Consider the following 27580-nt stretch of genomic DNA (forward strand, 5'->3'; position numbering starts at 1 on the left):
TACTTGCCCTACTTTATAATTTAAATTTATATTTAAATTATATATAATTAAATTTATATTTAAATTATATATAATTCAAATTTTTCTTCAGGTTATATTGTCTCAAGATGAACTGGAAATTTTCTTTTTCTCTATTATCTAGAAAAGTTTTTGTAAGATTGGTGTTATTTCTTCCCCAAATGTTTGGAATAATTCACTAATACATCCATCTGGGTTTATAGTTTTCTTTATGGGAAAGCTTTAAATTACATATTCAGTCTACTTACCAGATATAGGACCATTCAGAACTTTCTATTACTTCTTTAATCAGTTTAGGTAAGTTTTGTTTTCCTAAGAAGGTATCTGTTTCAAGTTAATTTTAAATTTTATTTATTTTTTTCTTTTTTTTTAAAGATTTTTGTGACACCGAGAGGGGGAACACAACCAGGGGGAGTAGGAGAGGGAGAAGCAGGCTTCCCACTGAGCAGGGAGCGTGATGCGGGGCTCGATCTCAGGATGCTGGGATCATGACCTGACCTGCTGGCAGATGCCCAACAACTGAACCACCCAGGCACCCCTAAATTTTATTTATTTATTTTTTTAAAGATTTTATTTATTTATTTGACAGAGGGAGAGAGATCACAAGTAGGCAGAGAGGCAGGCAGAGAGAGAGGGGGAAGCAGGCTCCCCGCTGAGCAGAGAGCCCGATGCGGGACTCGATCCCAGGACTCTGGGATCATGACCCGAGCTGAAGGCAGAGGCTTAACCCACTGAACCACCCAGGCGCCCCAAATTTTATTTATTTTTTAAAGATTTTATTTTTAAGTAGGGGCACCGGGCTGGTTCAACCCGTAGAGCATATGACTCTTGATCTCAGCGTTGTGAGTTCAAGCTCCACCTTCGGTGCAGAGATTACTTAAAAATAATTTTAAGATTTTATCTTTACAAAATAAACCTTTTAGAAAACATGGAGTTGTTCCTTTGGCCACAAACATGTGAATCTAAAAGAAATATGATATTGTAGACATTAAGGAAATGGGCACTATTCAAAAAGGAACACTGCAAGGGGCGCCCGGGTGGCTCAGTCAGATGAATGTCTACTTTCTACTCAGGTCATGAGGAATTGAGCCCCATGTGGGGCTCCCTGGTCTGTGGGGAGTCTACCTGTCCCTGCTCCTCCCGCTTGTGCTCTCTCTCTCTCTGTGTCAAATAATTAAATTGAATCTTAAAAAAAAAAAAAAAGGAAAGAAAGAAAGAAAAAGAAAAAAGGAAACACCCCACAAATGTTACCATGGCAAAACCAGGGAAGTCTATGATGTTACCCAGCATGCTCTGCGTTGTTGTAAACAAACAAATTAAGGGCTAGATTCTTGTCAAGAGAATTAATATACATATTGAGCATAATAGGCACTCTAAGAGCTGAGACAGTTTCTTGAAATGTGTGAAGGAAAATGATCAAGAAAGAAGCAAATGAAAAAGCTACTTGGGAAGCACCTGCTTGTGCTACTTCGTGAAAACAAGTGTGGAAAGGGGACTGGGATGCTGGAACCCATTCCTTATGAATTCATCACAGGTGTATGAAGAAGAAAAGACCACTGAACTGTGGGGGGGAAAAAAGAAGGCAAAAGTAGTAGTCCCCATCATATCTTCATTTAATCCACCAATCTGGCCCCTACAAAAACCAGGTACTGGAGGATATTTGTGAACCACTATATAATTCAGCCAAGCAGTAGCCCTAATTGCAGCTGCTTTGCCACACATGGTATCATTGCTAGAGCAGATTAGCAGGGGCCCAAGTACATGGTATGCAACCCTTGATCCGCAAATGCATTCTTTTCCATCCCTATCAGAAAGAAAAGAAACCCTTCACATTCACTTGTAAAAGGCAACACTGTACACTTACAGTCTTACCCCAGGGCTCTGTTTATTCTTCTGCTCTCTGTCATTAAATGATCTGAAGAGAGCTAACCGGCTAGACATCTCTCACAGATCCCAGATGGATCTGCTACATTGATAACATCATGCAACAGGGACTGGTTGAGCGGGAAGTGGCAAGTATGTCACGTGCCTTTGTACAACACTTGCTCTACAGAGGGTGAGACATTAACCTTTTTTCAGAGTTCCCTTCAGAATTAGTTGAAGCCTTGTGACTGCTCAGCAATCGACTTCTCCTGTCCAATCTTGCTTCCTTTCTTTCCTTTAAGTGTTGATCCCAAGAGCACTCAGTAATAGACTGCCTGTATTCTATTGTCCATCTTAGAAATGGTTTCCCTAGAAACTCAATCTGTGATCAAGGGAAAAACTTTGCCAGGCAAAAATAAATAAATAAATAAACCGAAAGTAAATTGGGGTTTTAATATGTGATAAAATTCTAAAAAGAAAAAATGTTTTTGAAGATTTTATTTACTTATTTGACAGACAGAGATCACAAGTAGGCAGAGAGGCAGGCAGAGAGAGTGGGGGGAAGCAGGCTCCCTGCTGAGCAGAGAGCCCGATACGGGGCTCAATCCCAGGACCCTGGGATCATGACAGGAGCATGAGGCTTTAAAGAGGCTTTAACCCACTGAGCCACCCAGGCACCCCTATTTTTTTAATTAAAAAAAAAGGGGGGCAGTGCCTGGCTGGATTAGTCGGTGGGACATGCAACTGTTGATTTCAGGGTCATGATGAGTTCAAGACCCATGCTGGGCCTGGAGCCTACTTAAAATAAAAAAATTTTTAAATGTAACGTGTGATAAAATTCAAGGCAAAAAATTATGGGGCAACGGCACCCGGGGTGGCACAGTCAGTTGAGGATCAGACTCTTTGTTTCGGGTCCGGTCATGATCTCAGGGTCCTGGAATCAAGCCCCACATCAGGCTCTCTGCTCAGCGGGGAGCCTGCTTCTCCCTCTCCCTCTTCCTGTTGCTCTGCCTACTTGTGCTCTCTCTCTGTGTCAAATAAATAAAAACCTTAAAAAAAAAAAAGATTCTCTCTCCCTCTGCTCCTCCCCTCCAAATAAACAACTAAGTCTTTAAAAAAATATGTGGGGCCAAGGAGAGAGTATTATATAACGATAAAATAAAGAAAAGAAGAAAATATAACTAACATAAATGTGCTTGGCAATAAAGGCTCAAAATACATAAATAGTAATAGTTTGGGGCACGTGGCTGACTCAGTGAGTAGAGCATGAGACTCTTGATCTTGGGGTTGTAACTCTGAGCCCCACATTGTGTACAGAGATTACTTAAAAATAAAATCTTTAGGGCGCCTGGGTGGCTCAGTGGGTTAAAGCCTCTGCCTTCGGCTCAGGTCATGATCCCAGGGTCCTGGGATCGAGCCCCGCGTCGGGCTCTCTGCTCAGCAGGGAGCCTGCTTCCTCCTCTCTCTCTGCCTGCCTCTCTGCCTACTTGTGATCTCTGTCTGTCAAATAAATAAATAAAATCTTTAAAAAAAATAAATAAATAAAATAAAATCTTTAAGGGTGATTTGGTCGCCCTCACCAACTCTTAATTTTGGCTCAGGTCCTGATCTCAGGATTGTGGGATCAGCTGCGAGTCAGGCTCCAAGCTGGGCATGGAGTCTGTTTAGGATTCTCTCTCTCTTCCTCTCCCTCTGTTGTCCTCACCCTCTCCCTTTTGAAGAAGAAGGAAAAAGGAAGAAGAAGGAGGAAGAGGAGGAAGAAGAAGAAGGGGAAGGGTTTAAAACCAACTAGACAGGGTAGGTATCTGGGTGGTTCAGTGGGTTAAGCCTCTGCCTTCAGCTCAGGTCATGATCCCAGGGTCCTGGGATCGAGCCCCGCATTGGGCTCTCTGCTCAGTGGAGAGCCTGCTTCCTCCTCTCTCTCTCTCTCTCTCTGCCTGCCTCTCCCCCAACTTGAGATCTCTGTCTGTCAAACAAGTAAATAAAATCTTAAAAAAAAAAATCAAGATAAAAAAAAAAAATCAAGATCAGGGGCATCTGTGTGGCTCAGTTGGTAATCCTGGTGTCCTGGGATCGAGCCCCACATGGGGCTCCCTGCTCGGTGGGAACCTATTTCTCCCTCTTCCTCTGCTGCTCTGCCTGCTTGTGCTCTCTCGCTCTGTCAAATAAATAAATAAAGGGAAAAAAAGTTAAAAAAAATTAAGATCACAAACCATAAGAAGTAAAATTGATTAGATTATACCAAAAACAGGATATCTGTCCAATAAACAATATTGACAGAGTTAATAATAAAAGCTGGGAAAAGATATTTGCAATGCCTAAAATCAACCAAGGACTAATATCTAAACTTACAATTAACTGATGCAAATCAATGTAAAAAATTTGGGAATCCTTTGGGCGCCTGGTTGGCTCAGTTGTTAGGCATCTGCCTTCAGCTTGGGTCATGATCCTGGGGTCCTGGAACTGAGCCCCGCATAGGGCTCCCTGCTCAGTGGGAGGCCTACTTCTCCCTCTCCTACTCCCCCTGCTTGTGTTCCCTCTCTCACTGTCTCTGTCCATCAAATAAATAAAATCTTAAAAAAAAAAAAAAAATGAGGCACCTCGGTGGCTCAGTTGGCTAAGCATCTACCTTCAGCTCAGGTCATGATCCTGGGGTCCTGGGATCGAGCCCCGCATCAGGCTCAGGCTCCCTGCTCCGTGGGGGGTCTATTTCTCCCTCGTTCTCTGCCCCTCCCCCCACTCATGCGCTCGCCCATGGGCGCTCTCTCTCTCAAATAAATAAATAAAATTTTTTTAAAAATGTGAATTCCTATAGAAAAATTGGCAAAGGAAAACAAAGAGACAATTCATAAAAGAGAAAAACTAAAAGTAAGAATAAATTTAAGATGTCAAACATATTAGTAATTAAAGAAATTCAAGGAGATATTTTAAATTCATGGCAAATGAGAAAATTGGAAACCTGAATAACATTAAGTGTTGGCAAGCAAGAAAGGTGAGATATAGAAATCCCACCATTGATGGTGTGACATTCCAGAGAGCATGGAGCTCACAATGCACAAGAAATTACCACAGAACTAAAGGAGAAATGTCCACATGCAGCATCACTTGGGGTAGTAGGAAGCTAAAGGCACTTACTGGAGTAGTGAACAAATAAAGCATAGGGATCCACATAATAGAATATCTTGCAGCAGTTAGGAGCAAAGGACTAGAAAGCCATGAGATCAAAGAAAGTTTTATTTATTTATTTATAAAGATTTTTTTTTTTTTTTTAACAGGCAGAGATCACAAGTAGGCAGAGGGGCAGGCAGAGAGAGGAGGAAGCAGGCTCCCCGCTGAGCAGAGAGCCCGATTCGGGGCTCGATCCCAGGACCCTGAGACCATGACCCGAGCCAAAGGCAGAGGCTTTAACCCACTGAGCCACCCAGGCGACCCTAATTTTACTTTTTTTTTTTTTAATTTTACTTTTTTAAAAGATTTGTTTATATATTTATCAGGGAGAGAGAGTGTGTACGCACGAACAGGTGGGGATGGCAGGCAGAGGGAAAAGCAGGCTCCCTACTGAACAAGGAGCCAGATGTGGCACTCGATTCCAGTACCCCAGATCATGACCTGAGCCAAAGGCGGATACTTTAATCGACTAAGCCACCCAATTGTCCCGGAAGTTTATTTTATTTTTAAGGTGGCAGATATTACTGAACATTTTTATGCTAATGTGAAAGATCTAGTAGAAAATTTGATAATATAGGAGAAAGGGAAGAAGAAATAGACTGAGATACAGAACTGATACCTATAGACTGAGGTATAGGAAGGTGCACGTGGTGGTGAGGGATGGAAATGGGAGGGGTTGGCTTAAATAGAAGCAAGAATGATTCATTGTAACAAGATGGAAGGCCTAGTATGTAAAAGAGGATGGAGGTAAATTAACCAGATTGGTGGTAGAAAGATAACTATGTTTTCTTTTGATTACTTCTATTTTCACAGTAAAATAAGAACCAGTCATCAGCTAAGAGTAAGGAAAGATAAGGGATGCTAGAAAGATAAGGCAGAGACCTGTTGTAAATAAAGTCTCCCTTTCTTCATTTATGCAGTGAGGGCAGCACCTAACACAAATGGCCACTCAAGTGTGTCAGGTTTATCCGCTTTATCCAGTGTTCATATCCCTGATTCTTAGCATGATGTCTCTCTAAGAATGTATACCAGAAAAAAAAAAAAAAAGAATGTATACCAGCAAACACACCTTGGGATCTAGTTGGAGAGGGGGCAAGTGGGGTTGCTCATAGAAGGAATAAATACAGGTAACATTCATTGAATGCTTTTTTTTTTTAAAGATTTTATTTATTATTTGACAGAGACAGAGAGGGAACACAAACAGGGGGAGTGGGAGAGCGAGAAGCAGGCTTCCCTCTGAGCAAGGAGCCTGATGAGAGACTCGATCCGAGGACCCCAGGATCATAACCTGAGCTGAAGGCAAACGCTTAACAACTGAGCCACCCAGGCGCCCCAATCACCTGCCTTCAGATGGGGTCATGATCTCAGGGTCCTGGGATTGAGCCCCAGGTCCAGTTCCGTGCTCAGCAGGGAGTCTGCTTCTCCCTCTCCCGCCCGCCTTGTGCCTGCTCTCTCTCTCTCAAATAAATAAATAAAATCTTTAAAAAATTCATTTAATTAATTTATTTGAGAGAGGGAGGTGGAGAGGGGGAGGGAGAACCTGAAGCCAACTCCACACTGAGCCAGAAGGGTAGCTCAGTCCCACCACCTGGAGATCATGATTGTAGAGGGAACTCAAAGTTGGTGGATTACCAGACTGAGCCACCCAGGTGCCCCTCATTGAATGCCTTTTTTTTTAACTGAAGGCTTCTTAAAGGACCAGCCTGACACTGTAATTAAGAGCTCTACTAGCCTTTTCTCATTACATTCTAACAACAACCTTATAGATTGATAGAACTGTTTTACGAAGAAACTAAAGAGGGTTTTCTTTTTCATAACCAGAACCTTGAACATCAGGTGGGTGCTTAATAAAAGGAAAGGCCCCTGAAAATGCTGTTAGCTCAGTTAGCTGATGAGAACTTGATTCTGAGCAGATGAAGCTCCAGTTTCAGTGATGGAAGAAACCCGCGCAAAACCCTGAGCTCCCTCTCCTGATACACCTGATTCACTGTCAGGGAGTGGGTGACCTTGAAGGATCCACCCATTTCCAGTTCTGTAAAATCAAGTGATGTTGCCTACCCCACAAGTTTATGTTAAGTGAAACATCTATCTAAGTTTGGGGAAACGTTTGCAAATGAAGTGATATATGTATGTATATGTTAATGTTTCCCTGTTGATATTACTATTATGACTGTTATGCAAGCGTCCAGGGCAAGGCCAACGCCTGAGGGCAAAGGTAAGCCTCCCGCAGAGAATGGGCGCTCTGGGTGCATATCAATATAGAACAAGTTTATAAAGAATTCTAGGCGGAAGCCCAGCTTCAATAGGGGCGAAATCTTTCTCCTTCAAAGTCTGAGTCTCGGGCTGGAAACTTGGGGAAATAATTAGGGTCTCTGGATTTCAGGCTCATCCGGAATGCCAATCTTGGGGATCTGAAATGCGACGCCGTGTGGGGCCTCACGCCGCCCATTGGGCACCAGGGGGCGCCCATCAGATCCGTCCGGAGGCTGGCAGGGTTTGGGGCAGCCAGGCATTCGCGTTACGCGTGGGACAGCAGGATCTGGGAGCTGGTGCCGTAGGTGCCAGGTGTCCGTGCCGTTCGTGGACGTAGTCTCTGCTGCCCTCTTTGCGCCCCCCTTTCCAGCGCGAGCCCGGGCTTGGAAGGCGCCCGAAAAGGCGTGAGCGCCTGTAGTGGGGACGGTGTAGCCGGTGTGGGTCCGCATTAAAGCGGCGGGAACTCCCGCCGCCCCGACGGCTCGGTGACTCGTGTGGAAGGGAAGGCAGCTGTTCTCCCAGGCGGCCGTGGGGGGCAGCAGAGGGGACCGCGACAGGTGCGGGAGCCCCTCCCGCGGTGGAAGTGAAAAGGCGGGCTTCGGGACTGTTCCCAGGCTGGAAACCGCCCCCGCCCCGAGCCAAATCCCCGGGAGAGGCCGGGCCGGCGCCGGGTTTGGAGGAGGAAGTTGCCGGAGACAGTGCGATTTCACGCGGTCTCTGGGGCTCGGGTTCCTGGGCAGGGTAGATGAATTATGGGGTTTCGAAGGGTTTCCGGGGAAACTGAGGTGGCCTAAGGGTGAGGCAAACACCTTCCTCCTCAAACACACACACACTCACATTCAGAGAGAGAAATCCCCCAAGTGACCCAACCGGCTAGGGAAGTTGAGTGATTTGGTTAATGGGCGAGGCCAACTTTCAGGGGGCCGGGCTTTGAAGCGCTCTCCCCACCCCCAGTACCTTTTCCTTTTGGAGGTATTTGGGGGCGTTTGGAATCTTGGCCTCCCCTTAGTCCAGCTCCCGAAGAGAAATTAGGGCGAGACCCATGCCCGATGTGCGTGGCCCTCGTGGACCCGCGCTAGCGCGTGAGGCGCGCTCGGGGCGGGCGGTCCGCGGCTCCAGCCTTCTCCACGCCGGCCTCGCGCCGGAGGGGGCGCGGCCGTGAGTCACCCCCTCCCCCTGCGCCTCCTTCGCCCTCTCAGACATCCACCCCTCCCCTGCTATCCCGCCCCGGACTCTGGCTCCGGCTCCGATTGCAGTTTGCAACCTCCTCTGCCGCCGCTACCAAGTCACTGGCGGTTCAGGTGGCTCCGCTTCCATGTCCTAGTCCAGGCCCCCCCGCCGCCCGGGCCGGATTCGGCGGGGCCGCCTTCACCCTCCGCTGGAGTCATGAGGGCAAACGCGGCTCTGCAGGTGCTGGGCTTTCTTCTCAACCTGGCCCAGGGCTCCGAGGTGGGCAACTCCCAGGCAGGTAAGCGGCGCGGGAGCAGCGACCGTCTCGGAAACTGGGATCGCGAACCCAGTGCGCGGAATCCTGGAGGGCAGCGGGCAGGAGCTGGGGCGGGGCGAGGCTGGGGTGCAGACCCCGGGTCCGCTGGGACCACCTAGGCAGGGACGGTCAGCTTCGGGTTCTCGGCGCGGTCCGGGCGGGGTCGGGATTCCTGACATCACCCCCCCAACACACACACACACACATACACACACCCACCCTCCGGAGCGCGTCGCCCGCCTTCTAATTTGTCTCTCTCGGGCGGGGAGGGGGGTGGCGGCTGACGCCGAGACAGATCACACTTCCGAGGGACTCTACGGAGGGGAGCTGCGACCTCCGTTCTGTAAACGTGAGGAGATGGTCGGAGGTGGAGGTCTTGGAGAAAGGGGGGGGGGTGTCTCTGTTTGTTCCCCAGCCCCATCCCTCGGGTTTCAGCACCCTAGTTTCGTTGTTTTGCCGACAGGGCGGAGCTATGGAAGGGTTGGGGGGGTTGTTGTTCTCAACGTTTGGAAAAACAAGAATGGCACCTCCTCTTCCGTGAGTGGGCCTGCCCTGGGAAGGGCTGAGTCTAACCAAAGGGCCAAGTACAGGTGACATCAGGGTGAGAGGCCACTCAGAGGCTGACCTCCCTCTTTTCCTGAGGATAATAAAGCTGCTGGTCCCCGACTTGATCAACCTCTCTTTGTCAAGACCCAGATTGATTCAACTGATACTTATTGAGCATCTACTATGTACAAGGTCCTGGGCCAGGAGCTGTAGGGTCAAGGACTTCCAGCCTCTGCTTCTCAGTTTGTCTTTTCCCTCCCCAACCTGAGACCAGCAGGGCATCACTCCCACCTTCTGAACTTCCTGTATCCTGGGAGTCCTTCCTAAACCCAGCTTCTCCCCCACCTACATTGTTTATTGTGGGACATTGCTGGTCTGTTTCTCCAACTCCTATACCATCAGAGCCCACCCCCTTGGGGTGTCTCTGGGACTCTGGACACCTGAGGGTGCTGGTGCTGCTCACACTGGAGATACTCTGTTGCTCTCTTCCCCTCCCCCAGACCTCAGCTTGGGGTTTGGCACAGCCAGGGCCTCTTCCCCAGAGTGGGAGTGGGAGAAACACCTGTGCTTCCCCCACAGTTGCTGGGCCTAAATTTAGACCTGGGATCTTGAATGTGAAACTCCCAGCTGGTGGAGGGCGGAGGGGTCTGGGGACTGGAGTGGGAGGGACCAAATAGAATGACTGCATCATGGTCCCATCCAGACCCTTGGACTCTTCAACGAGGAACCCAGGAGTCCCAGATCCTGGCCACCTTCCCTGAGGGAGACAGGAGGCAGGCATGGTTGGGTTTCTTTACCCTTTATCTGGATCCTGCAGCCTCTGGGCATCCGGCCCTGTCTCAGTCCTTCTATAGTCCCTTTGTCCTGGCTGTGATGGGGGTGGGGGATATTGGAGAGGAGCCTCTGGTTGAGGAGGGGCTGAAGATTCCTGGTCTGACCCACCCCAGTGCTCTCTACCAAAGGAGCGCCCAGGCCCCTCCCTAGGCGCCTGGTGCCTGGGTACGGGGATCTTTATTCCCTTCCCCCAGCCCTCCTCCCCAGGCTGCGTGTTCCTCCTTCGAGGTGGTTTTCATGTTCTTTTCCTGAGCAGGCCCTTTGCTCCCTGTTTGTGTAATATGGACTTTACCCCCAGGGTGGCAGAGAATGGGGACCTCTAACACTGTAGCCTCCCAGACACAGACACAGAGTCTGCACAAACACATAAAGGCAGGTGGGATGGATGGGGCCACCTGAAATACTTCCTTATAAGGAAACCCAAGGACAGAACCAGTATAGATTTCTGGGCCAGTGGGGGAGCTCGGTACACGCTTGTGTGTGTGTGTGTGTGTGTGTGTGTGTGTGTGTGTGTTGCAGATGTACGTACACACACACATACACACACATACCCCACTTCTCTGTGCAGAAATCTTGGCTCCTCCCTTATCTGGGGAGGATTGGCGCCTTGATTTGGAAGAGAGGGTGTCCTGCCAAGAAGGGGTTTAGGGTGGGGCTGTTCCCTAAATGACTAACCTTCCTAGTTTCTTTCCTTTCACCCCAAGGACCCTAGAGTTCCCAGGCTCCTCTGGGAGCTCCCAGCCCCTGCACCTGTCTGCTAGGTCTAGCCCACCCCCCTTCCTTTCCATTGTGGGGAGCGATAGGGAATGGGAGCCCTCAAAGATCAAGTGGTCAGACTAGGGGTATACCTAGGAGGAGGGGCTGGGGCCTCACTAATGTCCCTTCCTCCATTCCCACTCCCGCCCCCTACTAAACTGCCAGCACCTCAGGGAAGGGTGGTTGGAACAGGTGGTTTCTACCCCCACCCTCCCCACGGTCTTTCCCAGAGCCAGAGGAAGGAGACTGGCCTAGGGCTTCAGGGTCCAAGATTTCCCATACCCCTCTATCCTCCATACTTACAAGGTCAAGTGAACCCCCAAGACTGGCATGCCTCATGAGGATTGCCATGTTGGAAAGCTTTTTAATGAATCTTTTGACAGTGAAATTGGGTGGAAGGCTTAGAATGGTGGGAGCAAGGGGGGGATCCTCTGCTGTTGCTCTCCAGGCTACTGTGTATTTGCTGGAAAGTGTGATGCTGAGGAGCTGGGGTGTGTTGGGATAGGGGAAGGGAAAAGGGAAGTCAGAGTTTAGGAGAGGGGGATGTGTGGGGTAGGCAACCAGCTCCTTATCTTTCAGCTTCTAAGACAAAGCTCACATTGACCCCCTCTCCCCACCAGAGCTCCCCCTCTGGTGAGGTCACTTGTCTGAGCCCAGGGCTTGGGGGGGGGGCGGTGCTACTGAGGACAGGGTGTCTCGGGACAGGGTGGAGCAGCGCCCCCCTCCTCAATAGAATTGCCTCATTGTGGGCTGAACTGTGGCCCTGGGCACTGCCCCCACCCTCTGCCCCCATCCCACCCTCAGTAGACACAATAGGGGCTGTGTGCTAGCCCCAAAGAGATATTTATTCCAGGACCCAGAGGAGAGGCAGGATGGGGGTAGAGAAGTAAGTACCCTGGTCAGAGAGGGGGAAGGGAAGAGGAGGGTAACAAAGTTGTGGTCCTTTTCTAACCTCTCTGGGGAGGGAAAGAAAACCCTACATCCTCTTTGATTAACTCCTTAATACCCAAAGTCATACCTGAAAGGGGCACAGAGGAGGCAGTGGTGGAAAAGGGAAACCTTTTCACCTGCCTGTTCAGAGAGATGGTGAGGGGATTCTGAGAGAGGGGGGAGTTCAGGCTCTCAGTCCAAAGTAGGCTTTTGTGTCTCTCTCTAGGGGTGACGGTTGGAGGTGGCTGCATCCTGATCCTGTTGAATGTTACTGTAGGAGGCAACCAAGGGGATGGTTTTGGGGGACCGGGCTGAAAACTTGTGTCCAGCTCTCTGCCATTCTTACCTCCACTTTGAGCAGTGTGTCCTGGGACTCTGAATGGGCTGAGTGTGACGGGCGATGCCGAGAACCAGTACCAGACGTTGTACAAGCTCTACGAGAGGTGTGAGGTGGTGATGGGGAACCTTGAGATTGTGCTCACGGGACACAATGCTGACCTCTCCTTCCTGCAGGTTAGAGTCCCTCCCTCCCTCCCTCAACCTCTTCCCCCTTAATCCTCCCTCCAGAAGCCTCCTTCCCTTCCTCGGGGTTATCCTCTGCTGGAGTTCAGCATTCCTAAAACTCTGCAATTCCAAAGAGCCAAACTTGTGTGTTTATGGGGACAGTGACTGGACTCTGGGGCCTCTGGTCTGGTCAGGGTCGCCAGGGATACACAGGGGCTGGCAATGAGAAGCAGGCACCGGTGGAATAGTGTTATACACTGGGAGCCAATGGAAAGAGACACCTAGGAAGATGAGGAAGGGACCAAGCGAGGACCCTCCTGGCATGAGGAGCTCTGAGAAGTAAAGGGTAGGAGATTAGAATTCCTGTCACTTCTTTTCTTTTTTTTTTTTTTTAAGATTTTATTTATTTATTTGACAGAGATCACAAGTAGGCAGAGGCAGGCAGAGAGAGAGAGGGAGGAAGCAGGCTCCCTGCTGCGCAGAGAGCCTGATATGGGGCTCGATCCCAGGACCCTGAGATCATGACCTGAGCCGAAGGCAGAGGCTTTAACCCACTGAGCCACCCGGGCGCCCCAGAATTCCTGTCACTTCTGCCGCCTGTCTTCCTTGGCAGATGGGACACAGCAGTGTGATACCAACTCCTCCCTACTCCAGAGTAGGAATTAGAAAGAATTAGAGGGGTTGGGGATTCCCTAATGAGGGGATCGAGGCTTTTGCCCTGTTTTCCTTCTACTGACCTGATCTGTTCCATCACAGTGGATCCGAGAAGTGACGGGCTATGTCCTCGTGGCCATGAACGAGTTCTCTACACTGCCACTGCCCAACCTCCGGGTGGTGCGGGGGACTCAGGTGTACGATGGGAAGTTTGCCATCTTTGTCATGTTGAACTATAACACCAACTCCAGCCATGCCCTGCGCCAGCTCCGCTTTACTCAGCTCACTGGTCAGTTCCTGACGATTCCTTCCAGTCTTGCCCCTCAACCAACCTGCAGACAGGTCCCTCCGAGATGATAACCCAATTCTGCCCATTAAGTGCCCCCCTTCATGGGGCCCACCACCTTGACCACTGTGGTCTAAAGGTCCACTACTCCCCACGAGGAGGGTCCCCATGTGCCGCAGGGCTGGAGTTGGCTAGATCTATTACCCACTCCTCTACCTTTAAAACACGGCATACTTTGATGTCCCTCCTTCCTTGGGAAGGGGAGTCCTATCTCCTCCCCCTCACAATTCCCCACAGGCTGGGGGGAATATCAGGTTTAATACCACAGGGCTACCTTTTACTTCTCCCTGTCCCAGTCAGTTGGAAAACACACTGGTAGGGTGGAGGAAGGAGGTGATTGAGTCAGGGATCTTCTTTCTTTCTTTCCCTTCCCCTCCCCCACTGGCTAAACCGGATCTGGACAGGTGTCTGAGGAGACAGGAGTTTCTTTTGGCCTGGCTCCTCTACCTCACAAGGCAAGCCTTCTCTGCAGTGTAGATTTAATTAGACATACTTGTCTGCCCCATCTCCCCTTCTCCTGAGTCTTGGGTGGCCTTTTGGGTGGTGGGGGAGGGAAGAGGAGGTCTGCTGTAGCCCTTAACCCTGTCACTTCTCTTCCCCACCTCAGAGATTCTGTCAGGGGGCGTTTATATTGAGAAGAACGACAAACTTTGTCACATGGACACAATCGACTGGAGGGACATCGTGAGGGACCGAGGTGCAGAGATAGTGGTGAAGGACAATGGCAGGAACTGTGAGTGACCGTGATGAAGACTGCTCCCCTACCCCCATCAAATAGATTGACCTCTTTCCCATCATCATTATATCCCTAATGTGAACCCACCTCTCCACTGGGAAAAAAAACCCTCAGGCCCTAGACCCAAGGAGCCTGCCAGGAGAGAGCAGGCCAGTCTCCTAGAATCCAAATTCCCGAAGCATTATGTGAAGAAGGGGAGCAAAGGATCTCTGTATACTAGGTGGGGAAGCCAGATCTTTGGACTCCATGTCCACATCTCTTTCCATTACAACATTCTCCCTTCTCCTTGAAACCTACCTCCCCCTGATCATGGCCTGCTGGTCCCGGTCCACTCACACACACATATTCCTACTGGGTTTGGTTTGCCAAGGAGGCACCAAGTTCCTGGGCTGGGACTGGGGCTGAGCTTGGCAGTTGCCCCGGACCCTCCCATTCAGCTGCCCTGTGGGTGGTGTGGAGGTGTGGTTCCACCCCTTGTTGACCGATTTCGCTGGAGCCCAGCCTTGCTCTGCAAGGGCAAGGAGGGACACTGCCCTAGCTCTTTGCTTTGTGGGACTGGGGTGCCTGTGTGCTGACATCATACCCTGTTGATTCAAGCAGGCCTTTCTTAGCTCTGACAGCCCTTTGTTGGTTTCCTTCACAACCAGGTCCCCCATGTCATGAGGGCTGCAAGGGGCGATGCTGGGGTCCTAGACCAGAGGATTGCCAGACATGTGAGTTTCCTCCCCTCCAAAAACTTCAAGCTCATCCACTTTCCTATCCCTGCCCACCCCGACCTGTGTCAGCACTGTGGGAAGGGACAAGCCTAGAAGGCAAGAAGGTGAGCAATGGCCTCAGAATACAGTCTTAAGAGCCCTCACTGCCATGCTTTTTCTCTTTCTGTAGTGACCAAGACCATTTGTGCCCCTCAGTGTAATGGTCACTGCTTTGGGCCCAACCCCAACCAGTGCTGCCATGATGAGTGTGCAGGCGGCTGCTCAGGCCCTCAGGACACAGACTGCTTTGTATGTATCACCATTCACCTGGATTCAGAAATGGGGATGTGGGCTTTGGGGAGGAAGTAGGGATACACACATAATGTGAATTTTATGAATCTTCCATGTCCTTAGGCCTGTCGACTCTTCAATGACAGTGGGGCCTGTGTGCGCCAGTGTCCACAGCCTCTAGTCTACAACAAGCTAACTTTCCAGCTGGAACCCAACCCCCACACCAAGTATCAGTACGGCGGAGTTTGTGTGGCCAGCTGTCCCCGTAAGTGCCTAAGAAGAGGAACAGGGGTAGTGGAACCAGGATTTTAGACAAAATTTTAGGAGGTAAAAAGGATCAAGTTGAGTGGGAAATCAGGCTGTTGGTTGTGATCGTCTGACCACTTCCAATGAATGATTCCTGTGCCCTACTCCCCTGTCTACTTCCCCATGATTTTTAGCCATGGCTCCTAGTTCTGCAACAAAGTGCAAAGGGCCTTTCTCATCCATAGGACAGTGCTTGAGGAACCCCGGGTAGTGGATTGGGACAAACGCAGCACAGGGCAGGAGGGAGCAAGGTTCAGCCGGTCGTTGGCAGTGTTTCTCCTCCCTCATCTCTAATGGTGCCCTCCTCTTTCCTAGATAACTTTGTAGTGGATCAAACATCTTGTGTCCGGGCCTGTCCTCCTGACAAGATGGAAGTAGATAAAAATGGACTCAAGATATGTGAACCTTGTGGGGGGCTCTGCCCCAAAGGTGAGTAGGAGATGGTGAGGAGGTGGTGAAGAGACCTCCTTTCCCCAGAGACCAAGCAGGCCCCACCCACTGAGCCTCTTTTGTGTTTACAGCCTGTGAAGGGACAGGCTCTGGGAGCCGCTTCCAGACTGTGGACTCTAGCAACATTGATGGATTTGTGAACTGCACCAAGATCCTGGGCAACCTGGACTTTCTTATCACTGGCCTCAATGGGTTAGAGATTCTGCTTTCCCTCTCTAATCCCCCGCTCCAGCCATCTCCTCACAGTTCATTGCATTTGGCTCAACCCTTCATATGGGCAGCTGATGAGGAATATAAATCTTACCATAAATAGAAATTGAGCCCCTATTCTGCTCTGTGCTTGAGATTCTCTCCCTCCCCCTCTGCTCCTCCCCCTGCCTTCTTTCTCTCTCTCAACATTAATAAATAAAAATCTTCTTTTGAAAAAATAAAAGAGCAGGGCGCCTGGGTGGCTCAGTGGGTTAAAGCCTCTGCCTTCAGCTCAGGTCATGATCCCAGGGTTCTGGGATCGAGCCCCAGCATCGGGCTCTCTGCTCAGCAGGGAGCCTGCTTCTTCCTCTCTCTCTGCCTGCCTCTCTGCCTACTTGTGATCTCTATCAAGTAAATAAATAAAATCATTTTTTAAAAAAAGTAAATGAATAAAAGAGGGACGCCTGGGTGGCTCAGTTAGTTAAGCGGCTGCCTTTGGTTTTGGTCATGGTCCCAGGGTCCTGAGATCGAGTCCTGTGTGGGACTCCCTGCTTGGTGGAGAACCTGCTTCTCCCTCTGCCCGCCACTCCCCCTGCCTGTGTGCTTGCTCGCTCTCTCTCTCTCTGACAAATAAAGTCTTTAAATAAATAAATAAATAAATAAATGGAATATAAATCATAGAATTTTAGAGGACACACAGTTCCTGAACATACCTAAGTCTGTTTCCCACCCAGGGCTTGAATCCCTCAGAGTCATCCCTAAACAATCTGATACCATCTAGCTAAGTGACAGGGGACAAGGACATTGTGTCCTCCTCCTCTTTTGTGTTTTTTCTTTTTTTTTTCCCTAAGATTTTACTTACTCTACTTATTTGTTTATTTTAGAGAGAGAGCAGGAGGTGGGGGAGTGAGGGCGAGAGGGGGAGAGAGAATCCCAAGCAGGTTCCGTGCCAGACATACAGGTTCATGCAGAGCCTGATCTCATGACCTTGCAGTCATGACCTGAGCTGAAATCAAAAGTCTGATGCCTAATGGACTGAGCCACCCAGGCACCCCTTAAGATTTTATCTTTTTTTTTTTTTTAAGATTTTATTTATTTATTTTGCAGAGAGAGAGACAGATCACAAGTAGACAGAGAGGCAGGCAGAGAGAGAGGGGGAAGCAGGCTCCTTGCGCAAGGAGCCTGATGTGGGGCTCAATCCTAGGACCTTGGGATCATGAACTGGGCCAAAGGCAGACACTTCTAAAGACTGAGCCACCCAGGTGTCCCTCTAAATTTTTAATGAGAGTTGCCACTTGATGATTTTTTTTTTTTAAGACTTTATTTATTTGACAGACAGAGATCACAAGTAGGCAGAGAGGCAGGCTGAAAGAGAGGAGGAAGCAGGCTCCCTGCCGAGCAGAGAGCCCGATGCGGGACTCGATCCCAGGACCCCGGGATCATGACCTGAGCTGAAGGCAGAGGCTTAACCCCCTGAGCCACCCAGGCGCCCCAACCACTTGATGATTTTCTAGTTCCATTATTCCTTATTCCTTCTGCATTTATTTGTTGGCATTTTAGTGTTAGGAAGTCTTTCCTTCCCATTGATTGATATTCATTCAGTCCTTTATAATCTTTTATAGTCATTATTTTGGTGTTCGGCTGTCTCTGATCTGGTCACTGGGGGCTTCTTCAAGCTGGATCCTGTGTTATTAGGGCTTGTACCCTTCATTCTCTGAGCATTTCCTTACTTTTTTGCATCAGCTGCTGTAAACTCATGTTATATTTCTCCTGCCCTAGCCATTTCTCCAAGGAGCCCTGTTTTCTTTTAGTGGAGAATGATATTTAGAAACTAGGTTCTGGGGGTACCTGGGTTGGCTCAGTGGGTTAAAGCCTCTGCCTTTGGCTCAGGTCATGATCCCAGGGTCCTGGGATCGAGCCCTGAATTGGGCTCTCTGCTTAGCGGGGAGCCTGCTTCCTCCTCTCTCTCTGCCTGCCTCTCTGCCCACTTGTGATCTCTATCCGTTAAATAAATAAATCTTCTAAAAAAAAAAAGAAAAGAAACTAGGTTCTGAGGCTAAGCATGCTTGTTGCTACTGGGTTCTACCTCTACCTTGTTGACTGGTATTTACTGTTCTCTCCAGAGACCCCTGGCACAAGATCCCTGCCCTGGACCCTGAGAAGCTCAATGTCTTCCGGACAGTACGGGAGATCACAGGTGAGTCGGGGGAGAGGCTGCCCTTTCTGGAAGAGGTGAACACTGGCACAAATTGTTATTTAGCTACTTACAAAATCATGTACCCAGTAAGAGGGGAGGGACTGATAGAACCTGATAAAGCAAGGGGAGAAAACTCCAGGCTCACGGGCCTCTCTCCAACCCCTCAGGTTACCTGAACATCCAGTCCTGGCCTCCCCACATGCACAACTTCAGTGTCTTTTCCAACCTGACAACAATCGGGGGCAGAAGCCTGTACAAGTGAGTAGTAAGGAGTGCGGTGGTGGTAGCATGAACCCAGGCAATGAACCTTGTTTCTTATGCAGCCTTGAGAGAAATACAGGCATTGTCTCACACAGCACGCCCAAAGGGTCTGAGAGTTTGAAGGGGGAAAGGCAGAAAGAAGGGGAATTGCTCTTCCTGGTCTGACTGGTCCAGAGCAAATGTGTTGAATGAAAATGAATCCACTGCGTGGTCATTTTTCCCGGTATAGTCTCCCTTCTTATCCTGTCTTCTTGTTCTCAGCCGGGGTTTCTCTTTGTTAATCATGAAGAACTTGAATATAACATCTTTGGGCCTCCGATCTTTGAAAGAAATTAGTGCTGGGCGTGTCTACATAAGTGCCAACAGGCAGCTCTGCTACCACCATTCTCTGAACTGGACCAGGCTTCTTCGGGGGCCTCCTGAAGAGAGACTAGACATCAAGCATAATCGGCCCCGCAGAGACTGTGGTGAGGGGAAGGGCCCCTGGGGTGGTGGGGAGAAGGAAGTCAGGGAGGAGAGGGTAAGTTTAAGGACTTTTCAGGCCTGGAAGCAGGAATAGGGATTAGGGGGGAGTGGGTAGAGCCAGGAGAGGGGTGTGTTAGGCTGGAGGCATTTATGAGAAATAGTTCAGAAGAGGGCATGTGAGGAGACCCCTCCTAACTCACCCCTCCTTTCCAGTGGCTGAGGGCAAAGTGTGTGATCCCCTGTGCTCCTCTGGAGGATGCTGGGGCCCAGGTCCTGGTCAGTGCCTCTCCTGTCGAAACTACAGCCGAGGAGGTGTCTGTGTGACCCACTGCAACTTTCTGAATGGGTAACGCTGAGGGACGAGTGAGTCAAGCAGGGGTGGAGGGATGGGGCCCTGGGATGGAGCTATTCAGGTGGCACCTGAAAGCCTTTAGTCAACTTCGCTTTTTTTTTTCTCTTTTTTAAGATTTATTTATTTATTTTAGAGAGGAGTGGGGGAAGGGCAGAGGGAGAGTGGGAGAGAAACCCAGGCAGACCTGAGCCTGACATGGGGCCTGATCTCATGATTTTGAGATCACAACCTGACCTGAAACCAAGAGTTGGACACTTAACTGACTGCACCACCCAGGTGCCCCTAGGCAACTTTCTACATGTGTCTTGGTGGGAATGAGTAAGGGGCCGCTGTGGTTGGAGCAGGACATAAAGGTCAGGACTTAGAAGTGACCCCCTCTCCCTTTGCCCCCCTGCCCCCAACTGCAGGGAGCCTCGTGAGTTTGCCCATGAGGCTGAATGCTTCTCCTGCCACCTGGAGTGCCAACCAATGGAGGGTACTGCCACATGCAATGGCTCGGTACGGTAGCAGCACCAGGATCTCTAAGGGAAAGAGGGCAAGGGCAACACGAGAATGTCTTGGGAGGACATGGCCAAATCACAAGGCCAACACGGGGAGGCCAGACAATGCTAGGGTCTGTGGTTGGAGTATCCTAAATGTCTGGGTGGGCCCTGGCTGGGAAGTATGAACTTGACCTTGGGATCCCATTCTTCCCAACCTTCTCTCTCTGCCCAGGGCTCTGATGCTTGTGCTCAGTGTGCCCATTTTCGAGATGGGCCCCACTGTGTGAGCAGCTGCCCCAGTGGCGTCCTCGGTGCCAAGGGCCCCATCTACAAGTATCCAGATGCTCAGAATGAATGTCGGCCCTGCCACGAGAATTGCACCCAGGGGTCAGTGATGGGATGATAAGGGGGGAGGGGAAGAAACAAAACTAGGGGAAAGAAGAGGGTAAAGTGGGGCTGAAAGAAGAAAGGGACTATGATTTAAGAATCACTCCAAGCTGTATCAGGAAGGATTGGAGAAAGGGGATCTCTCAGTAACAGCACAAAATGATACCGGGTTTTGAGAACCTGGAATGATCTAAGCTCAGGGGACTTTCATTCAAGAGAAGGACTCGGGGAGAATTGGCAAGCTAGAGATGGGGGTCATGTCTTACATGATGGGACTCCAGGATGGGATACCATGGTAGGGTCTGAAACAATGTCGTATGTTGAGGCTGTCAGAATTGAGCTTCCCATGAGAGTCTCCCAAGCTCCCATTTAAGGAGATGACTTTCTTCTCCAGGTGCAAGGGACCAGAGCTACAAGACTGTTTAGGTCAAACATTGGCACTGATCAGGTATGGTGGGCTTGGAGATTTAGTTAGCTGGGGATATTTGGGAGAGAAGCTAGAGAGGGGGCAGTAAATTGCTGGGAAGAGAGGAGTCTCTATTCATTGTGGCTTTCTATATACACCACTGTCACTGGACTTGGATACACAAGAATCCAGGCTTCTGGCCTTCCCTTCCTTTTTTTCTTTTCTTTCTTTATTTTTTTTTTTTAAGATTTCATTTATTTATTTGTCAGAGAGAGATCACAAGTAGGCAAAGAGGCAGGCAGAGAGGGGGAATCAGGCTCCTCGCTGAGCAGAGAGCCCGATGGGGGCTCGATCCCAGGACGCTGAGACCATGACCTGAGCCGAAGGCAGAGGCTTAACCCACTGAGCCACCCAGGCACCCCTGGCCTTCCCTTCCTAAAATTGTAGTATCCGCAGGAGGTCCAGATTTAGGTTAACCCTTTCAGTGCTCAAGGATATGTGTTTATATGAATGTTAATTTCTTGCCCCAGATCTGTACTATACATTTAATGTAAGCATAGGTGACATTTATAAGGGAGGTGGAGACCCAGGATAATGCTGGACTTCCCTATCCCACAGCAAAACCCATCTGGCAGTGGGTTTAACAGTGGTAGTAGGATTGGCAGTGATTTTCCTGATCCTTGGAGGCACTTTCCTCTACTGGCGTGGGCGTCGGATTCAGAATAAGAGGGCTATGAGGCGCTACTTGGAACGGGGTGAGGTGAGTGTCTAGTTTACTCTTGAAAGGTACCCTGTATACCATCAGTCTTTAAGAGCCTCCACTTTTCCCAGAGATTTGATTCCTTTATTCAAGGAGGTAATATGGTCCATCACAAAGAACTCTGGCCAGAGAAATGGGAGAAAATTAATTAATGGCAAAATTAATTTTGCCATTAATTGCCAACATGACTTTGAAGAAGTTAACTTTCCTTCTCTGTGCCTCATTTTATCCACGTATACAGAAGAAATAATAGCATTGATCCTTATAAGATGCCTGTAAGGGTGAAAGGGGATGATGTATGTGAAAGTGCTTTGGAAAGCATAGAGAATGATATAAAAAGTGATAGCATTACCAGCTCTCCCCTCTTCCTCCCATCAGAAGGGAAACCCAGCCCTCTTGATTCTTGATCTCATGAACACAACAGTGTCCTCAGTCCTTAGGGTCTGTTACTCCCCAGTATGCCTGCAGTGCTTTTTAAGACTAAAGACAGTTCCTCTTGCTCCCCCTTTGGGCCTTGTTGCTCTGGGCATCCACCCATAGGAAGGGGGTTGGAGTGGGACATGGGAATGGACTTCCCTGAGTATTTTCTTCCCTTCTGCTCCTCAGAGCATAGAGCCTCTGGATCCCAGTGAGAAGGCTAACAAAGTCTTGGCCAGAATCTTCAAAGAAACAGAGCTGAGGAAGCTTAAAGTGCTTGGCTCAGGCGTCTTTGGAACCGTGCACAAAGTGAGTGGCCCACGGGAAGTGGAAGGGAAGGATCTAGGGTGAAGGAGAGAAAGAGTTCAGGAAAAAGGCCAGCCCCGGGGAGAATGACCTTACACTGACTCCTGCCCAAAACTTTGCAGGGAGTATGGATACCTGAGGGGGAATCAATCAAGATTCCAGTCTGCATTAAAGTCATTGAGGACAAGAGTGGACGACAAAGTTTTCAAGATGTGACGGATGTAAGTGAGGGAAGGGTATTGTGTATCCCCACTAGGAGAGAGGTCACTATTAGACAGGATTTTGTAGAAGCATGGGCCTGTGTTAGCAGATACTGTTAGCCATAATAATGTCCTTGAATGTTGGGACAGGCCTGGTCTGGGTGTATGTGGACCTTTTTGATCCCTGGATGACCCCTCCTATATCTCGTAGCATATGCTGGCCATTGGCAGCCTAGACCATGCCCACATTGTACGGCTGCTGGGACTGTGCCCAGGGTCATCTCTGCAGCTCGTCACTCAGTACTTGCCTCTGGGTTCCCTGCTGGATCACGTGAGACAACACCGTGGAGCGCTGGGGCCCCAGCTGCTGCTCAATTGGGGAGTACAGATTGCCAAGGTGAGAGGAACCTGGAAGAGCTCTATGAACTGCCTGGCTGGTTGCTGGCAGGGAGGTTGAAGTTCTGAGAGGTGCCTTCAGGGTTTGGGATGATTCTGGATCTTAAGGATCAACTCCCCCGACCTTAAGAATACTTCCTTCCTCTGTAGGGGATGTACTACCTTGAGGAGCATGGTATGGTGCACAGGAACCTGGCAGCCCGAAATGTGCTACTGAAGTCACCCAGTCAGGTTCAGGTGGCAGATTTTGGGGTGGCTGACTTGCTGCCCCCTGATGATAAGCAACTACTACAAAGTGAGGCCAAGGTGAGGTTGCATGAAGGGCTGGGTAAGGAGGTGGGGGTGGAGTGAAGCATGGGAGTAGGGGGCAGTCAGTGGTCTCCTTCAGAGGAAACAGATGCTGCACAGTAAATTCAAGGAGAGGAACCTGGAAATACCAGAAATTCAAGTTCAGAAAACAACAAAGAAAAGAAAGATTGAAAACTTGGGGTTTAGAAGTGCTGAGAAAATTTGTGGAAGTCAACTGATGACACTTTTGCCCTTAATTCCCCAGACTCCAATTAAGTGGATGGCCCTGGAGAGTATCCACTTTGGGAAATACACACACCAGAGTGACGTCTGGAGTTATGGTCAGTCCATTTGGATATCCTCCATACCATCACTGGCCCAAATTCTATAGTTACCTCTTGAGAGACCCTTCTTAGAGTTTCTAATCCGTCTAGATCCTTGTGTTGGATCAAGTTCTGCTTTCCCTCCATCTTCACGCCCATGTCTACTGTTTCACCATCAACCAGTCATGTCTTCCTATACCAGGAGTGACAGTTTGGGAGCTGATGACCTTTGGGGCAGAACCCTATGCTGGGCTACGACTGGCTGAAGTACCGGACCTGCTAGAGAAGGGGGAGCGACTGGCGCAGCCCCAGATCTGTACCATCGATGTCTACATGGTCATGGTCAAGTGTGAGTTACCTGCTGATCCCAGCCATTTCCTTCCTTCCTTCCTTCCTTCCTTCTCTTCTTTCTTCCCTCCTTTCTCCCTCCCTCCCTCCCCTCCTTTTTTCTTTCTTCTTTCCTTTTTTTTTTTTTTTTTAAGATTTACTTACTTGAGAGAGAGAGAGAGAGAGTGCACATGGGCGGAGACAGGGTAGTGGTGGGAGAGGCAGAGGAAGAGACAGTGAGATTCCCAGGCAGACTCCACACTGAGCAAGGAGCGTGATTCTGGACTTGATCTCATGACCTGAGCTGAAACCAAGAGTCAGGGTTTAACTGACTGCACCACACAGGTGCCCCCAGCCATTTTCTAGCCGACTTCCCTCCCTACTCCAACTCCCCTCTTATGGCTCTACTTCTTGCATCTTACCCCCAGGTTGGATGATTGATGAGAACATTCGTCCAACCTTTAAAGAACTAGCCAATGAGTTCACCAGGATGGCCCGAGACCCACCACGGTATCTGGTCATAAAGGTGAGCAGTGATTAGGAGTTGTCAAAGAGATCTAGAGGCAAGGGGACTTGGCTGGGACTAGGATCCACCTTAACCATCACCTGTCCCTACAGAGAGAGAGTGGGCCTGGAATTCCCCCTGGGGCAGAGCCCCCTGCTCTGACAAACAAGGAACTGGAGGAGGTGGAGCTGGAGCCAGAACTGGAGCTAGACCTGGACTTGGAGGCAGAGGAGGATGGTCTGGCAGCCACACTAGGCTCTGCCCTCAGCCTGCCGGTGGGAACACTTAATCGGCCCCGTGGGGTAAGGCGCTTCCCAGCATTTTAAGACTTTCTGCACCCTGAGCCCTCTACCTACCTGCACCCTCATGAACCCTACTGATGCCCAGATTAACTACTCAGAGGTCCCCATGGTGAGTAGATTTCTCCCTTAACCTAAACCTTTTCCTCACCTTTTTCATCCTAGAGCCAGAGTCTTTTAAGCCCATCATCTGGATACATGCCTATGAACCAGGGTAATCTTGGGGAGACTTGCCAGGTAAGGTCTGTCTCTTCAAGGGGCTGCTGAGAGGCTGGGTGGCAGTGTGGGAGACTGTAGAAATCAGAGGTTTAATCAGTGCCCCACAAAAAAGAAGCATTGAACAACCCAGTCTTCTGAACAAATATCTCTTCCCTCGTCTCTCTGTAAATCTCTGTGTATTCCTTTCCTCCTTAGGAGTCTGCATTTTGTGGGAGTGGTGAGCGGTGCCCCCGTCCAGCCTCTTTGCACCCAATGCCACGGGGACGCCTGGCATCAGAGTCCTCAGAGGGCCATGTGACAGGCTCTGAGGCTGAGCTCCAGGAGAAGGTGTCAATGTGTAGGAGCCGGAGCCGGAGCCCACGGCCACGTGGAGACAGTGCCTACCATTCCCAGCGCCATAGCTTGCTCACTCCTGTCACCCCACTCTCCCCACCAGGGTTAGAGGAAGAGGATGTCAATGGATATGTCATGCCAGATGCACACCTCAAAGGTGCCAGACTCTTCCTAGAGCTTTCCTCAAATCCTTCTCTGATCCTTTCCCCAGGCCCCTCTTAATCCTTTCATCTTCTCTGATCTTATCCCTCCCTTTTCATTTTTTCCTAACTTTCCCCGACTCCCCACTGTCTACCACCACATTCTCCACATACCTATCCTCTCTTCTCAATCCCTAGGTACTCCCTCTTCCCGGGAAGGTACGCTTTCTTCAGTGGGCCTCAGTTCTGTCCTGGGTACCGAAGAAGAAGATGAAGATGACGAGTATGAATACATGAACCGGAGGAGAAGGCGCAGTCCAACTCGTCCCCCTAGGCCCAGTTCTCTCGAGGAGCTGGGTTATGAGTACATGGATGTGGGATCAGACCTCAGTGCTTCCCTGGGTAGCACACAGAGTTGCCCACTCAACCCTGTGCCCCTCATGCCTGCTGCTGGCACAACCCCAGATGAGGACTATGAATATATGAATCGGCGACATGGTGGAGGAGCTCCTGGGGGAGATTACGCAGCCATGGGGGCCTGCCCAGCAGCTGAGCAAGGGTATGAAGAGATGAGAGCTTTCCAGGGGCCTGGACACCATGCCCCCCATGTCCACTGTGCTCGCCTCAAAACTCTCCGTAGTTTAGAAGCCACTGACTCCGCTTTTGATAACCCTGATTACTGGCATAGCAGGCTTTTCCCCAAGGCTAATGCTCAGAGAACATAACCTCTGCTCCCTGAAGTACTCAGGGAGCATTTGATGGCAGCTAGTGCCTCTAAAGGGTACCCCTCTTCTCCCTAGTCCCTCTCTCACAGGTCTTAGCCCTATTTCCCCAGCCCTAGACAATTCCATTCAACCTTTGGAGGCTTTTAAACACTGCAACAAAATTCTTGTGAGATGTAGCCAGCTGTGCACTTTCTTCCCTTTCCCAATCCGGGGAAAGGAGATTTTCCCTATTTTATGTGTGTTCCTAATCCCATTCCTCAGCTTCCTCAGGGAGACTCCCTGGAGATATGAAGGATTACTCCCATGTCCCTTTCTCTCAGACTCTTGACTTGTTGATATTAGGCTTTAAAGTGTGCTTTTGTTTCCCACCAGACTTGTAAGGAAGGGGAAAGGGGGGTGGGGGAAAACCAGGCAGGGGAAAGTAAAATTTTGGCTGATGACTCAGCCCCCTGGAAAGAATGGAAAGCTTCAAATCTTGAGTGAAGAAAGAGGTTGGGCACAGATATTTAGAGTACTATTAATTCTGCATCTACTATGCCAGGCATCATGCTAAAGTTTACCTATGTCATCTCATCTAATGCTTACAACGATTCTGTGAGCTAGGTATTCTCCCATTTCACAAATAAGGAAACTGAGCCTTAAAGAGATTAAGTACATAAAGTGGTGGGTCCTGGATTCAGAATCTTCCATTGCAGGTTTTCTTCCTGTAAGGTATCAAGGCAAACTGATAAAAGTCAGAGTCCTTGTCAGGGCATTGTCGTCTTGTTTTTGCACTGAATCAAGTCTAACCCCAACAAGCGCAGCCTCCTCCTACACCCAGACTTCGCATCTCAGGAAGTGGGGGGAAGGGGATGGTTGGAAGGAAAAATAACGACATTTTTGTGTAAACCATAATCCATATGTGCTGTAAATGATCACTTCTTATGCAAGGGTCAGATTCACAAGAGTCCAAGAGCCACTTCTGGGTCTGTACTCATCCAGGGAAACTACCAGTTGGGATAGAAAGAGGACCCAGCTTCAGGCCTTTGTCCGCTCGGATGGGAAACGGGGTGTCTTGTTATCACTGAAGATTTTTGTTTGTTTTTATACACACCTGAATAAAAAAATGCCGGTTTTTCAGCTTCCTGTCTGTCAAATATAAGAAAACCTTTAGTGTGTAAAATCACCCCTTTGCTTTTCAGCAGTGGGTAGCCGACACCACATGCTGTTCTGTCTTGTGACCCTCCTATTCTGCACCTTACTCCAGCCCTACTTTCTTTGTATCTGCTGAAGACAAGCATAGCACACAGTCCTTTCCATTGAAAGCTTTTACTAGGGATCTCTTTACAGGACAACCCACCGAGAATAACAAAAACAAGAAAACCCACATTTGCGAAAAAGCCTTATTGATGTGCCTCATAGGGTGGAACACTGAAACTCCCTTAAGTTTCAGAACTCTTACTCTTGAAAAAGTCTGAACACTTCCCTTAGGTGCCATCAAAGCCTATTGTTGGGACAACAGTGCCATCTTCAGTGGAGTCTGGCTTCTAGACTGGGAGGCTGTGAATGGATCATCCCTCCGGACTCTCGCTGCCCAGTTAGCCCCCGCTCGTTGCACCCTTGGTCTCCTACCACAGCACTCTTGCCCCTCCCCGTCCCCCCAACATCAGAGGATGATTGGACCGGCTGATCCGGTCCCGACAGCCGCTCCGGGGATCCGAAGAAGGGCGCACCCAGCCTCCCCGCCCTGACTGTAGTCACTCCCCCATCCCCGAGGCTCCACCCTGC

The 27580-nt window shown here is 49.6% G+C and overlaps 1 protein-coding gene across 1 annotated transcript; it reads left to right on the top strand.

Moving 5' to 3' along the window:
• The first annotated feature begins 8554 nt into the window (after window positions 1-8554).
• On the top strand, window positions 8555-26932 carry ERBB3 (erb-b2 receptor tyrosine kinase 3). Its single transcript, XM_080810840.1, has 28 exons — window positions 8555-8770; window positions 12216-12367; window positions 13115-13301; window positions 13966-14091; window positions 14742-14807; window positions 14980-15098; window positions 15204-15345; window positions 15702-15815; window positions 15908-16028; window positions 18149-18222; window positions 18390-18480; window positions 18745-18950; window positions 19162-19294; window positions 19708-19798; window positions 20015-20169; window positions 20564-20617; window positions 21194-21335; window positions 21942-22061; window positions 22181-22279; window positions 22470-22655; window positions 22805-22960; window positions 23208-23283; window positions 23468-23614; window positions 24021-24118; window positions 24211-24399; window positions 24562-24633; window positions 24811-25105; window positions 25287-26932. Exons 1-28 carry the CDS (start codon window positions 8689-8691, stop codon window positions 25811-25813), a joined length of 4020 nt encoding a protein of 1339 aa, XP_080666966.1. The 5' UTR covers window positions 8555-8688; the 3' UTR covers window positions 25814-26932.
• The last annotated feature ends 648 nt before the right edge of the window (window positions 26933-27580 follow it).

This window comes from Martes martes (assembly GCF_963455335.1).
Source record: "Martes martes genome assembly, chromosome: 8".
Classification (NCBI taxonomy): Eukaryota; Metazoa; Chordata; class Mammalia; order Carnivora; family Mustelidae; genus Martes; species Martes martes.